General features: G+C 45.7%; 1 protein-coding gene and 2 long non-coding RNA genes across 6 annotated transcripts in view; 2 read left to right on the top strand and 1 right to left on the bottom strand.

Moving 5' to 3' along the window:
* Nucleotides 1-9,711, top strand: part of SIN3A (SIN3 transcription regulator family member A) — a 62,913-nt gene extending 53,202 nt beyond the window's left edge. For 2 of the 4 annotated variants that reach the window (XM_081170512.1, XM_081170511.1), the window contains exons 16-21: nucleotides 289-458; nucleotides 892-1,065; nucleotides 2,647-2,739; nucleotides 4,893-4,987; nucleotides 5,881-6,193; nucleotides 6,648-9,711. In XM_081170512.1, the coding sequence (XP_081026638.1) occupies nucleotides 289-458; nucleotides 892-1,065; nucleotides 2,647-2,739; nucleotides 4,893-4,987; nucleotides 5,881-6,193; nucleotides 6,648-6,878 (1,076 nt within the window). In that variant the 3' untranslated portion in view covers nucleotides 6,879-9,711. The remainder of the gene's footprint in view (nucleotides 1-288; nucleotides 459-891; nucleotides 1,066-2,646; nucleotides 2,740-4,892; nucleotides 4,988-5,880; nucleotides 6,194-6,647) is intronic. The other 2 variants (XM_081170513.1, XM_081170514.1) reach the window with 2 other exon arrangements.
* The window catches only part of LOC308573608, a 91,694-nt gene extending 77,983 nt beyond the window's left edge, over nucleotides 1-13,711 (top strand). The window contains exon 2 of the long non-coding RNA XR_014002137.1: nucleotides 12,522-13,711. This is a non-coding gene — a long non-coding RNA (uncharacterized lncRNA). The remainder of the gene's footprint in view (nucleotides 1-12,521) is intronic.
* LOC308573606 lies at nucleotides 8,433-12,529 on the bottom strand. Its single transcript, XR_014002135.1, has 2 exons — nucleotides 10,356-12,529; nucleotides 8,433-10,200 (listed from the first exon to the last, which is right to left on the bottom strand). It is a non-coding gene; the product is annotated as an uncharacterized lncRNA (long non-coding RNA).
* Nucleotides 13,712-15,376: the final 1,665 nt, after the last annotated feature.

Below are 15,376 nucleotides of genomic sequence, written 5' to 3' on the forward strand. Positions count from 1 at the left end.
CAGCCGCCCCCCTTCAAGCATTTTTAAGTAATGACAGGTGTCTCCCTCTTTACGTTCCTGGGTATGCTCCATGTATACATGTGATTGCATAGAGTGGGGAACACCATCTAAAAGCCAAACTTCCCAAAATTGGCCAAACTCCATCACAGTCTCTCCCTCCAAATCTTTTTCTCAAACTCCAATATAATCTCCCACCTTCCTACTGGCCCATATCAACATTTAATGGCCAGGTGGTGAGAGGGAGGGAGAAGCAGGTCTCACGTGGAGCATCCTTCTTTCCCCTTTTAGTGGATATCGATGTGGAAGATTACTACCCAGCTTTCCTAGACATGGTGCGGAACCTGCTGGACGGCAACATGGACTCTTCGCAATATGAGGACTCTCTTCGCGAGATGTTCACCATCCATGCCTACATTGCCTTCACCATGGACAAGCTGATTCAGAGTATTGTTAGACAGGTGAGGAGGGGACAGGGGATCTGGGGCTTTCAAGAAAGAACAGGTCTTGTCAGTGCTGTGCTCTAGAAAACCAGTTCAGGGCTCAGTCACTTACTGCTGAACCTCATCTGTCTACCAGAGGAGATGGGGATGAGAAATCCAGGAGGTTGTGTTACCTTTTTGTCTTAACTATTTTGAGCGAGTGATTGATTTATATAGCACTTAATGCCAAAGTAGGCCTCTAAGTGGTTTATCAAGTTACACAAAAATTGACTTGTACCCACACTTGTTACCCATAGAAGGAATTGCTATTGGATGATGTGCCATTTGTGAGCTGTAGTTAATTCTCTCTCTGGCACGATTTAGGCTGCAATTTTATGTGGGTTTTTTTGCACTTGATAATTTTGGTTACCAGAAAGCATTGTAATGTCTCCTGTATATGATATATCAACAGCTTCAGCACATTGTGAGCGACGAACTCTGTGTACAGGTGACAGAACTGTACCTGGCTGAGAACAGCAATGGAGCTACCGGAGGCCTGCTGTCATCACAGTCATCTCGGTCCCTTGTAGAGACAGCATACCAGCGCAAAGCTGAGCAGCTAATGCAAGATGAGAACTGCTTTAAGGTAAAAAAAAAAAAGTCTTGGAGTCTTTACAAAGCTAGGAAGAGAGATCCTGATGTACTTAGTGTGGGGGTAACGGAATGGGGACGATCTTCTTTGTCACTAGCAAAACATCCAAGGATGTGCACGTTTCCAAATTGCATTATGCTTACTGAGCAATTCACCAGGTATTTCACCTGGCTTCTGCCATCGCCCCTTGCAACCACAATTGGCGTAACCACCTACCAGTTCCAGTGCCATAGAGACAAATCGCAAAAGGTGCTATAGGCTTGTATGCAGCAGTGGTTGCTTAATAATGATGCTCTTGGCCACATGCAGGTAAGCTGTTGTGCTCCGTCAAACAAGCACCTAACTAGTGAAATATATGTAGTTGTTTTTCTAATGATTTATAGTACATTTGACGCAAGCTGGCAGAAGCAGTATTTAGTCAGATCCCAATTAGCTGCTCTTTCTGTTTTGAACAAGCATAGAAAGAAGGTGGCTGCCTCACCTGTGTGCGGGCAGAGGCTTCCATTTCCCTGAGTTGCTATTCTTAGCATTTTCATTTTGGTTTCTTGGGTGTCAGTAGAGTGCCTTTCACGTCTCCCCCACCTTCATCACTTTCCCAAATGCTACACTAGACAGACTTAAGCATGGCTTAACTATAGTCCTGATCCCTTACACTTTTCTTTCTATTAAGTAAATGTTGTCCCCCACCCCACCTCCCTTACAGATACACAGGCGCCCCACCAAAGTCCCAGTTTTTTCCACCAGCTCTTCACAATTATTTTTCTCCTCTACAACTCTCTAGTTCCCTTGCACATGGACATTCTTTAGTTGCACTCACACTACCCAGAGCTTCATTTGCACCTGAGATCAAAATGCTGTTAAATATAATGTTTCCTTCCACTGAAGTTCACTCTGTGTTCCCATTGCTTCCCTGCAGCAATTTCCATGCCCCCCCTTTTTAAAAATTTGTTCCTACAGGCTGGAGCAAGTTGATATAAAGCTTTTGGTTTCTCTTTTTCCCCCTCAAACCCAAAATTGTGGGTTGGGGGAAGAGTAGCAGGTGATGGACTCAGCTCCATCATTTGTAGCTTAAGTGCTTCCTGCTGTAGTCAGCAAGTCTGGGAAACAAGCAGAAACTGAAGAAAGACAGCTGGGGTAGTGAGAAGCAGAAAAGTGTAGCCACAGAACTAATTTAAAAATGCAATGCCCACCCCCCCTGCTCAGTGAATCGAAGGACTTGCAGGATTAGTGACTCAGCAGTCCAGCCTGGTCTTGCAGCATGGTTTAGCAGCCGGGAGGGCAATTCCCTCACGTTCACCTTAAGGGCAAAGTAATGCAGTTTCTTGATGGAGGCTGCTAGGCTAAAGAAAACTCATGGTTGCTATGGTGATAGTGGCTGACTCATCTGTAGACTTCCAGCAGAGAACTTTTCAAGTGAGCTCTCTGCTTATCTGAACCTTCTTCGATCTCTAACAAGGTGGCTTTACATTGCTGGGCCAAGTTCAGCCTGTATAGCATGTATATGGCTTTGGGTACCTGATAAAAACTCTGAGGATTATTGAGCTCCTTACTGAAGTACTGTCTTCTGTTCTGCAGTTGATGTTTGTTCAGAGCAGAGACCATGTTCAGCTAACTATTGAGCTGCTTGACACAGAAGAGGAGAACTCTGATGACCCTGTTGAGGCTGAGGTAAGAAAAGGACTGCTGTTGGTTGGTGGCTCTTAATTTCAGCTATCAAAGGAACATATATGCATTTTTACTGAAGCGCTTCAGGTGCAGTAAAAATAGGTCCAGGTTCTATTATGTGGATTTTTTCAGATTTTAACATGTATAGTTTTTCTGTGTATAGTAATAAGCAGATGCTGCTGTTTATCTTCAGAATATGAGTAGATTATATGTGTGCACAACTCCTTACAAAGGCAAGCAAGTCAGTATATTCAGGCTTCATCTGATGAGGTGCTTTCAGGTCAGAAACATTCGTGACCGCTAGATAACTGATTTTTTAAAAGCAAGCTGAAAACATTAGCCATAGTAGGTGCCTAATTCCAAACGTTGCATTTTGAAGCATTACATACAAACAACAAGACAAGGTGAACCTCAAACCTAGTGCTTTTCTATGACGTCTTCATGCGGAGCAATGACTGCATGCATTCTTAGGCTTGAAAGCAAACAAAAAGTCCTTCCAAAATATTTAGGTTCACACAACATAATTATTCAGTGCCAAGGCTACTCATAGAAGATACTGTTGTGCATTGCCAAAGATCACTGCCAAAGCCAGAAGGGTCTAATCTTATTTCACAGTTCAAGAAGGACACTGACAAACTGGAACGTGTCCAGAGGAGGGCAACCAAAATGGTCAAAGGCCTGGAAACGATGCCTTATGAGGAACGGCTAAGGGAGCTGGGCATGTTTAGCCTGGAGAAGAGGAGGTTAAGGGGTGATATGATAGCCATGTTCAAATATATAAAAGGATGTCATATAGAGGAGGGAGAAAGGTTGTTTTCTGCTGCTCCAGAGAAGCGGACACAGAGCAATGGATCCAAACTACAAGAAAGAAGATTCCACCTAAACATTAGGAAGAACTTCCTGACAGTAAGAGCTGTTTGACAGTGGAATTTGCTGCCAAGGAGTGTGGTGGAGTCTCCTTCTTTGGAGGTCTTTAAGCAGAGGCTTGACAACCATATGTCAGGAGTGCTCTGATGGTGTTTCCTGCTTGGCAGGGGGTTGGACTCGATGGCCCTTGTGGTCTATTCCAACTCTATGATTCTATGATTCTTTTTATACCCTTTGTCCCTCAAGTTTGGGGTGAGTAATGCAATATTTTTAGCAATACAAGTGAAAGAGCAATATATTGTCCTTAACATGAAATGGTTCAGGCTGTGACCAATGTAGGGAAAAGGAGTGTGAGTTCTTTCAAAAATGGAACTAAACTTCAAAAGTTTGATCCTGAAAGTTACAGATGCATTTCCACTAACAAAATTCTATAAAATCTTGGCTTACCAAGATCAGTGAGTTGCCACTTATAAATGTTGTAACATTTGTGCCATTGAACAGTAATTTTAAGCAGATCATTCTATCCTTGCTTTAAAGTCCAAGTGGCACATACCTCTGCTGTTCTAAAACAAATAAGACAGGGTTTCCCCAGCTCTGTTTTTACAAATAATGAGTGTCGCATCAATAATAATAATAATAACAATACTAATAATTTATTAATTCCCCAGCCATTCTGGGCGGCTGCCTTCAGATGTCTTTTAAAAGTAAGATAGTTGCTTATTTCCTTGACATCTGATGGGAGAGCATTCCACAGGGCGGGCGCCACAGGAGGCCCTCTGCCTGGTTCCCTGTAATCTCACTTCTCACAGGGAGGGAATCGCCAGAAGGCCCTCAGAGCTGGACCTCAGTGTCCAGGCTGAATGATGGGGGTGGAGATGCTCCTTCAGGTATCCTGGACTGAGGCCATTTAGGGCTTTAAAGGGTCAGCACCAACATTTTGAACTGTGCTCAGAAATGTACCGGGAGCCAATGTAGGTCTTTCAGGACCGGTGTTATGTGGTTTCGGCAGCCACTTCCAGTCACCAGTCTAGCTGCTGCATTCTGGATTAGTTGTAGTTTCCAGGTCACCTTCAAAGTAGAGTGCATGGCAGTAGTCCAAGCGGGAGATAACTAGAGCATGCACCACTCTGGCGAGACAGTCTGCAGGCAGGTAGGGTCTCAGCCAGATGAAGCTGGTAGGCAGCTGCCCTGGACACAGAAGGGGAATGGAAGCTCCTCGGAAGTGGGGAAAGCTTCCTCTGTTAAAGGGAGCTCATTGGTGCATCTCTTTATTCTGTGTTCTATTTCAGCGTTGGACCGACTATGTGGATCGGTATGTCAATTCTGATTCTACCTCTCCTGAACTACGGGAACAGCTGGCCCAGAAGCCAGTATTTCTGCCAAGGTGAGTGAAATGATATTGTGCATTACTCTAAGAACTAATGGGTCATTTTGAGGCATGCATTTCCTCTGGAGATCATAGCCCCATTGCCTAGGGTCACTGTAGGAAACTGGCAGCTGGAAAGAACATGGTGGCAGTTGTGTGCTGCTGCTGCTGCTAATAATAATAATAATAATAATAATAATAATAATAATAATAATAATAATAATAATAGTCTGAGAGTTCCTTGTAGGCCTCTGCTCTTGTGACTTTAGCTGCTCCCCCCCCCAAAAAAAAACCCCAACAAAGCAGAAATAGGAAATGTTTCAGATCGGGGTGGTCACTAATATGTACTTGGACAACCCTGCTTCAGCTTCATGCAATTGCACTGTGTACAGACTTTGTAAACAGCTTTGAAGCTCTCCCATGGTTGTGGCTAAGTGCTGATCCACACATTAAAAACAGCCGTAGCTGTCTGTCTATGTCTCCCTCTCCTTGTGGTGGAAGGCCCTTCACCGAGTGCTTGGCGCAAGCAAAGAGGAAAGGAGTGGGTCACAAGGACTGGTTGATCTAATGCTTGCCTGTGCTGAGGAGGAAAAACTAGCCAGCAAATGTCATCATGAGCTTTTGTGGCAATTCTTTGAATGAATGTGCCTTGGTAGCATATCAAAGATCACATTTTTGGTCAGGAAAAAAGGATGGTTATGTATAACAGGAGTTTCTCCTCCGCAGTGCAGGTCAAGCACCAATTTAGCCAGTGCCTGGGAATCACCCTTCCCCTCTCAGCTTGGGCTGAACTCTGCTGGGAGGGGATTTGCTCCTTTCCCCAGCAGTTTTTCAGCAAGTGGAGGAGGATGCAGGCAACCACGGCAACGTTAAATGTGTTAATCATCCCTTACGCTCTTATCGTCATTCAGCACGAGCAGTGTGATGGATTTTGAGGAGCAGGCCCCGCGAGCCACAACGTCCAGCCCGATGAGGGAGGCGGGTGCTAATTCCAGCAGGGGCTCTCTGCTTTACAGGAACTTGAGGCGGATCCGCAAGTGTCAGCGGGGTCGGGAGCAGCAGGAGAAGGACGGGAAGGAGGGTATCAGCAAGAAGCCCTTGGAGAACGTTGAGAGCTTGGACAAACTGGAGTGCAAATTCAAGCTCAACTCCTACAAGATGGTGTACGTGATCAAATCGGAGGATTACATGTACAGGAGGACTGCTCTGTTGCGTGCCCATCAGGTAGGCCTGAGCAAAGCGGGTGGGGTGAGCAGCTGTGGCTTCTCCTCAAGGGAAAGCTGCAGGCAGCCAGGATACAGTGGTGTTTTGGTTCATTCCCCCTGCAGCCCTCTGCTTGCATCACTGTTCATCAAAGCAACTGTTTTTATGACCAGAGGTGTCGGAGTCTGGTCCATATCTTACTGGGAGATCAACTGGGAACTCACTGTATTCTGCATACACTGGCTTGCCTTGTTGCCAGTAAAGGGGGATCACTTCAATGGTACACTTAGTATGTGTAATGGGAGCCACTTTTTCTGGCAGAAAACCTGTGTCCATTAGACTATATGCAGATTGTGACATGGAGGGAAAAGAGGGTTGTACATGTGCTAAGCAGGCATGCATGTATGTCTGACCAAGGCCTCACTGCCTAATGCCAGTCACTAAAGCTTTCTCTTGTTTTCTCCCTTCCTTGTAGTCCCATGAGAGGGTGAGCAAAAGGCTGCACCAGCGATTCCAGGCCTGGGTTGACAGGTGGACCAAGGAGCACGTGACCCGTGAAATGGCAGCTGAAACTAGCAAGTGGCTAATGGGGGAGGGCTTGGAAGGCTTGGTGCCTTGCACCACCACCTGCGACACAGAGGACCTTCACTTTGTGAGCATTAACAAGTACCGGGTCAAATATGGCACAATATTCAAGACGCCCTAAACTCCTAGGGAATAGGAAAAGGTCGAGTTGTGGGTGCACATTTCGTGCAGGTTCATCAAGGAAAACAAGGAAGATGCCTTCCTCCTGCCTCCTCCCCAGCCCCTCGCTGTTATCTCCGTAACAACAGCCACTTCTGGACTAATTCATAGCTGGTACATCTCGTTGCCCCAGGGGGGCAACTTTTGGAAATGTCCATCCTGAGAAACGGAAGCTGGAACTGCTGCCCAGAGGCTGAGATCACACGCATGCTCCATGCCATGAGGGGCGCTGAGGTGTCCAAGTCGCTGTAGAGAAGACCATCTTGCCTGTACACACACCAGCAGCGTTCTCCCAGCCACATGGGCATCAGTGAGAACTGGGGGCTTTGAATAGCCTGACAAGATGTGGTGCGTTTGAACACCCCCTCCCCAAGAAGAAAAAGGAAAAAAAGTCTTGCAGCCAGAGTATCTTGGTTGGGAATCTCCAAAATGCCCAGTCCCCAGCTTCAACAGGAGTAGGCAGCAGACTTTCTGGAACCTTCCATTGGCTCTCAGGGCTCAGCAGTCCAGATGGCGGAAACATTGGCTCTTGAGTTTGCTGCCCCCTTCTCTTTTCTTTCCAGTTCCTTCCTTGCTATCTGGGTGCCTGACTTAACACAAACCATTTAAGATCGGTCAGTCCTTTCCAGTGCCAGTGGAATGATTGTTTTGTTTGGGGTTTGTTTTTTGTTTTGTTTTTTTGAACCTGCTTGTTTACTAGTCTCTCTTAGTGCCATGCACCAGCTTTTCACACAAACACTTCCTCTCACCTACACAGTACCCCTATACAGACAACACAAGCTTTCACAATAGCAACAACCTATATTAAACTGGTTTCCCCCCTCTTTTTTTGTAAATAAATGTACATACTTGTCAATTTTTTTGTTTTTTATTAAAGAAAAAGTATGCTTGATGTGCTAGTATAACTATACTAGCTTCTTGTGTACCTTAGTACCAGGTGGCTTCAGGTTCAGGTTTTAGTACCTACAGATGAGAGTGACAGAGACATTTTTATTACACTTTCTACCAAAGGGAGTTATCATTGTAGTGCTTTGTGTGGAAACTTGTTCCTTTTTGTAAAAAATAAATAAATACAAAAATACAAAAATATTATTATTATTATTATTAATAATAATAATAATAATAATACATCTTGGTTCTTACCAGAGAAAGATGTGTTCTTGCTGGTTCCCTCACTCTGTTCTGAGAGATGTATGGCTACCAATTGCGGGCAGGGAGGCATCCAACCCAACAAAAAAAATTCTTCATGGAAAGGGAAAAAAGGATATGCGTGTGAGAGAGAATGAGAATGTGTGTGTAGTGGGATTACATGACTCGTATTTTAAGCAGCCTGTGTGATATATGAATGATAATATATATCAGAATTTTTAAATTCTTTTTGTTTGTTTGTTTTGGGGAGATTGTTTTGCTGGGTAGTTTTTTTATTATCCACCTAGTCTTCCAGCTCAGAGAATTTGCACTTTTTGAAAGTGTTGCTGAGCTCCCTAGTTTGGGGTTGGTTGTGCTTTCTTGTGTGATTCTTCTCATTGCTGAAGAAAATATCCTAAATACCAAACCAGTATTTGACAGAGCTGCTCAAGAGAGAGAGGAGAGAGAGTGTTTGTGTGTGTGTGTGTGTGTGTGTGTGTGTGTGTGTGTGAGAGAGAGAGAGAGAGAGAGAGAGAGAGAGAGAGAGAGCGAGCGTGCATGCAAGACCATAGGAAAAAAGAGGGGTGGCCTTTTGTGGTTTCACCAGTAACATACACAAGCAGGGACTTTTTTTTTTACTATAGATGGCACGAACAAAAACTGAAGATATGAAGGTCTCTCTTTAAAAAAAGTTGCTGTGGGTTTTGTAAATGGCAATGAACCTAACATTTGTGCCCTCCTCCAAGGAGGCGTTGGTTGCTTGTACAAAGTGACAAAACCAAGAGACCTTTAAAAATATGGCTTTCTGGTATTTGTCTTCTCCCCAAATCTGCCAAACTTGCATCTCTCCAGGTATCCCAGCAAGTAGCTGTCCACACTCTCAGAACAGTGTTGTCATGGTCCAAGGCAAAGAAATTAGAGAGGAGAAAAAGAGGACCTGTGCAAGGACCTTTCTCTTCCCTGTAGCTTAAGAGAACAGTGTAGAGGTGCAGGTTGGGCCTCTGCAGTAAGAGGCAGGTTTGCACAGGGGAATGTGACCTGCAGCGGTAAAAGCAAGGAGTGGAGCCCAGCTGGGGAGTTCTTATGGTATGCCAGCAATAAGCTAACTTACCCATGTCTCCTTCCCTTGCCCTTTTAAAAGAGGGGGATGACAACACTACTGTGTCCTGTTCCATTTTGCTTGTGCTGCTCCCCTGCTCCTCACTCTCAACAGCCTCTCAGATGTACCTCTTCTGTGTATATTTAAACTATCAGTTTAGACCTTTTTACCAAGTTAGAAGATAAAACACTTTGCCCAAGTGTCATTTTGAACAAGACAGGTGGAGCAGGGTGGGATTTTTTTCTCACCCAGTGTTTTTGAGGGTAAGAAAAACCCCTGCAGCTGCAAAATAAAGGAGGCCACTGCCCTTCCTGTAGCAGGATTTCAGAATTCAGCATTTCTCTCTCCCCACCCCCTGACCCTCCCAACCCTGATGTCTGACATCTGAGCTCCAAGCTCCTAGTCCTAGCCTGTACAAATAGCAAAATACTTTCATTCTTATTTTAAATTGCTTTTTGTATTCTGTAATGTGAACCTTTTTGCCACCTATTCATGTGATTTCTATACAGATGTTGTAAACTTGACTGTAGTGCAGTATTTCCATTAAAATATCAGGGCTACTCGTGTACAGATTTGGTGGTCCTTCCTGATCAAACTTGGCCAAAAACATTGGTGAGGTCTTGATTGGGTGAACTTGAAAAGTGCTGTTTGGGCTCTTGACTTGCATGCATTTGCCTCTGGTGTGCAAAACTGCTCAAAGCGGGTTGGTTCTCTTCAATAGACAAGCGCAACAGTGAGCAAAAATGTTTTCGGTTGTTGGGATTGTAATTCCCTTTTGTCAGATATGGTACAAAGGTGCTGGTATACTTGATTCTGATTTGAAGAAGTTTGATAGGGGCCTGTCCCCTTTAGAATTGGAAGTATGGCCTCATCTAACTACAGATTGGCAAACTGCAATTTTCAGTTTCAGTCTGTTTCTCATTTTTCCAATCTTAAGTTCCGTTTGTTCCATTTCTACATTTGTTTTGTAATTCTTTTTTTAGGAAGTTCACACACAAAATTGTGTGCATTTCTCCAGATGTATGGTTGACTGTACATGATTTTGCCTAATACATGCCTGGATAGCTCAGTTGGTGAGAGCCTGGAGCTGATAACCCCAAGGTTGCAGGTTCGACCCCTGTATGGACCAGCTGCCTATTCCTGCATTGCAGGGGGTGGACTAGATGATCCTCAGGGTCCCTTCCAACTCTAAAGTGCTATGAATCTACATGCATTTTTGCAAGCAATTTTCCCATCTAAAATGCATTGTGTACATTATTTTCACTGACTTTCTCTTTGTAAGCACTTTCCCCAAATGTACCCTTTTTGTACAAATTTCTTTTTTGGTTGGAGGAACTGCATTGCAAAATTGGGAGAAGTGCAGATTTCAAATATTAACTGTGTTTTGGTTTGCGTATTGAATCAGGAAGTGCAACCGAAACAGGTTCCTGAAGAATTTCTCTGCAGTCCCTCCATTCAGATCCCTTCCCACCCTTTTGAGCCTTTAGCTTGGACACTTGGCTTTTGCGTCCTTAAAAGACAACTAAATGAAGATCTGTGTAGATGTGCTATGTGCTGTGCTGGAAGGTAGAATCTCGTTACTGGAGGTACAAAGTAGCCTGTGGAAGATTCTCACTCCAGTGCAGCACTCTTAGTCTGTTTTCTCTAACGTGGAGGGGACCCATAGCTGCAAATATTAAAAGTAGTTGTCTAGTCTAGATTAAAATTTGGAATAGGGAGGTGCTGTCATGGGGCAGTTCAACTCATAAGATCTCTCTTCCCCACCCCCTCCCTTGGTACTAGACCAGGATTTTCTGGTCCATCGTCTTCAGTAGTAGCCAGGCAGATTTGTCTGGGAAGTTTTCTGGCACAGCACAAATAAGTCTGCTGTCTCTTGCGTCCGAAGTGTCCGCTCCTAGATGGAAAGGTCTAATATTCAGCAAGCAGCACATAATAGCCATTTACTCTCCCTGTTGCACCTCATCACTAAGCTGGTCACCATCTTGACTCCATATTCGGCAAGGATGGAAATGACTGGGCTGGGATATGCTCATTATTGCAGATTTTCAGACTGTCAGCAGAGGGCCCCCAACAGCTGGAAAGGAGGGAGCAAGAAGGATTGTGCTCAGTTGTAAGTTTCCAATTTGTTTTAAGCCAGACTCTGTCTATAGATGCTGCTTCTCTTATGGTGGGGAAATCATTTGTGCACAATCTAAAAAATGCAATATTTGATAATCAATATTTTGCTTTCCCTGTTTTGCTCCCTCTCACACTTCATGTTATGGGTGTTTCTCACTTTACATACCTGAGTCATGACACCAACTGTGAGCCAAGACTGACATGGAGGAGGAAAGGCCGGATGGCTCAGCAAGGGCAAAGTTGCAAGTCACAGAGACTCTGAACTCTGGTCCCAAAGCCAAGTCTGAGATGGAGTCACTTAGTCAGGAGCCTCTTGAGACAGCTTTCCAAACTTATGACTCCCTTCAAATATGGAACCCCCTGAACAGGTTTCCCTGAGGAACCAGCACTCCGCCTATATACACCAAGGACCTCACATTCCTCAATGCCTGCTCTTCATCGCAGCCAGCATGGAAAGTGGGAGCTGACAGACCTTTTGGAATGTCACCCCAGCTGATGCATGATGAGGGTCTGGCTGCTTAATGTGGGAGAAGAGGTTGCTCCCTTCTTCCAAGGCAGCTTATTGCAGGGGTCAGCAAACTTACCGCGCCTCGGGCCGGTGTCTCCAGCGCCAATTGCGCGGAGGGTGGGGGAGCGCATGCCCATATGCGCACGCTATTTCCAGTGCTCCTCCGACCTGGAAGTGGGCAGCCGCACAGTGCAGCGCCAGTAAGAGCGGGTGGCCGGGGTCGCTGCGGGCCAGATAAACGAGCCCCTTGGACCTTATCCTGCCCGCGGGCCTTAGTTTGGGGAGCCCTGGCTTATTGTGTTGTTTCTGTGCTGTGTGTTAAAAAAGAGATGCCTTTTGTTAGCATGTTATTCAAGTCTGAGAGCTGCAACTCTAGCCAAACCTTGCCTGCTTTGCCTCAGCCAGCATCTTCCTGTGTCCCATTGTGCTTCGCAGTTGGGGTGTTACAGGCAGTGGTTTTCAGCGAGTATCCTAAGTCCTTAAACTCGTTAGGTGTTAGGCATTTTTAGGAGCTGTGCCCGATTACACAGCGCTTCATCAAACAATCCTCTTTCCAGCATGCTTGAAGATTAGCTGCTTGCTTCTAGCCCCTAATTATGCTGGCATCCTAACAGCAAACATTGGGCAAAAAAGAAAGGGGGGAAACCCTAATAATTGCTGTCTCTGAAGTATTCATAAATTAACATAGTCTGAATGAATTCAAACTTAATTTAACAGGCCAGTGCTCCTATTGTGAGTGTTTTAGTATGCAGCATTGTTTGGAATTAGTGGAGAAGCACTTCCCCTTGCATAAGGGATCAGGGTCAAAAGTAGATGAGGCAGCAGTTTGCCCTAACAAGAGAAAATGTCAAACAGCTTAAGGAGCTGTGCAGCAATTTTCACACAGTGGGAAAGTGGCACAACTCAGTGCAGAGCACCTGCTTTGAATGCAGAAGGTCCCAGGTTTGGACCCCCAGCATCCATCTTGGGGGCTGGGGGAGAACCCTGCTTGAAATCCTGGAGAGCTGCTGCCAGTCAGTGCAGACAGTACTGAACTAGATGGCCACAATGGTTTGCGGAAGGCTGTGCCCTGTCCTCCTACATCAAAGTGAGTTTCTAAATCACCTCCCCAGACCTGCTGGATCAGAGCCTCTAACGTGCATTATAAACTGGATCTCAGTATGGTTCCAACTTTAAGCTGCTATTTATTACACCTTCTTTCAAGAGATGACAGATTAGCTGCTCTTGTTTGTTGTATTTTAAATTATGTTTAGCACATGTATAAAAGTAATAAAATACACTTCACAAAATGGGTTTGGGTGGGATAACTACCCAAGGAAACCATTCCCTCTCCTTCATTTTGTTTCATGAGGCATACGTTTTGGATGGCTTTGAAACTGATAACAGATTAAATGTATGTTTTGTATCCATGGAGAGGTGCAAAGGTTTCAGTGGATGGGAACAAGTATGTTATGATTCTAGATATTCACATCATTTCTCATTTGCATAGTCATTTTCACATTGCTGTTAAATCGACCAAATGCTCTGCCATGGTACCACTAATGAGATTCCCAGAGAAAAGACCGTGTGAGAGAGACAGTGATGCTTGGATGCTTCTTGACATGACACATAGGATGCTGCTTCTTCATGGGATAGATTTCTACATGCAGGGATTTGTTTAATTTTCATATGGCAGGGCTGTCTGTTGTGTCAAGCCCCCTGCTGCTGACTAAAGTTTACCTCCTCAGGATTGCGTCTTAGTTATTTTCAAGAACTAAGCTGTGGAGATTAAGCACAATTGAACAGTTGGTAATCCATGGAAAAAAGCAAGTGGATCTATCAGAAAAAAGCTTGTGTGCTGCTGCTCCCTGGCAAGTACAGTGACTGCATGAGCAGTGTGCTTTGTCCTTAAATGCTCTCAAACTCTAAATGCTGAGCTGTAATCTTCTAGGCAACAGGGATGGGATGAAAAATATTATCTTGTCTGTAGGGACCACAGGTTTCCAGCACTGCCTTTTGACAACAAATTCCTTAAGTTAATTGTGGACTGTGAAAAGAAAGACTTCCTCGGTGATGGGAAGCAGGCGTGGCTGGATTCCCAACTCCCATCTGCCCCAGTTGCAGGCCCAAGGTGAGCGTTGGTGGGCAGCAGGTTCCCAACCCTGTTTCCATCCAAGGCACAATTAGCTCAGCATTAGATGGGGCAATGGCTGCTGTCAGAGATGCCTCTGAAATAAGTAGGCTGCTTCAGGGTAGGTCTGTCAATGATGTTGGCTGTGATAGCTCCCTGGACATAGGAGGCTCAAGTCAGTGATGAGAGATGTTGCCTTCCTTGCTTGTGGGTTTCCAGGAGGAATCTGATTGGACACTAATGTGTATGGGTTGCTCGTGCGTAAGTTGCCTTGCTAAACCTTTCAGTCTGGGCAGCCCTTCACTTTGTGGCTGCCTCAGTCGCTAGCAGAATCCGCCAGTGGGCGTTTCTTAAATCTTTTCCAACATAAAAGTTGTTTGACACCCAGTCTCCTCCTACTCTCTCTGCGCCAAAGTCTTCTGTGCAGGGTGGGCGTGGGTAGCGGAGGACCCGTGCTCTCCCCGCTGGTGTCCGGTGAAGAGTCCTGGAGCCCTCTCGCCAATTCCCCCATCAGCCCCTCTATATCCCTGGTGTTGCGCTGATTTGCTTCCCCGTCTGTGGAGCTGCCTCTCTCCCTGCTGGGCCCTTCTCCAGCATCATTTGAGAGCCTTCCCTCCGCCTCTAGCTCCGATGTCAGTTCCCTGACAGACACTCTTTGGGTCAAGGATGCTGGACCAGAGGGACATTCAATCTGACCCAGCTGGGCTATGATAAGCTACTCTGGTCTCTTGTTTGGGGTAGAGCATGCCTGAAGTGTTGCAGAGCCAAAGGGTTTGGAGGAGCCCAAGGTAAACCTAGGGATGGGAAGCCTGTGGCCATCCAGATGTTGCTGCACTACAGCTCCCATCATCCCTGAGCCCTGGCCCTGCTGGCTGGGGTTGATGGGAGTTGTAGTCCCCACTGAAAGGATGTGTGGGTCCAGAATTGGCCTCCACAGTCACAGACTCATTGTTAAAACCGTGTTTATGGAAGGCAATCTTACTCAGCTACGAGTAATTGCCTAAGAAGAAGAGTCCAGCAGCATCTGGAGGTTTCCACATTGGCACCCTTTGCTCTAAAGGTGCCACCAGCCTCTCTATTGATAAAGCCCTGCAGAGTTCACTCTGGAAGTTTTCATTGCTGGAGGGAACTGAAAGCCTTCGGACAAGAGACAGACCTTGGCTCAGTGGCAGAGCATCTGCTTGGCATGCAGAAGGCCCCACGTTCAATCCCCAGCATCTCCAGGCAGGGCTGGGGAAAAGCCCAGCCTGAAACTCTGGCGAGCAGCTGCTGATCCTAGGGAGACCATTGGCCTGACTCAGTCTAAGAGCTTCCTAGGACTGATCAGTTCATTTTCTTGCTCAGAAACCCTGCAGGTTTGAGGGGTCTCCAGCTCAAGGAGAGGCCTGAGCCTTTGGGCCACCCTCATCCACAATAGCCACGACATCCCGTTGGCTAGCTGGAAGACTGTGCTCCTTGTGCTGAGGGAAAAGAAGAGGAGGGGAACCCTTTCAAAGC

This window comes from Podarcis bocagei (assembly GCF_964188305.1).
Source record: "Podarcis bocagei genome assembly, chromosome: 14".
In the NCBI taxonomy this organism is placed as follows: Eukaryota; Metazoa; Chordata; class Lepidosauria; order Squamata; family Lacertidae; genus Podarcis; species Podarcis bocagei.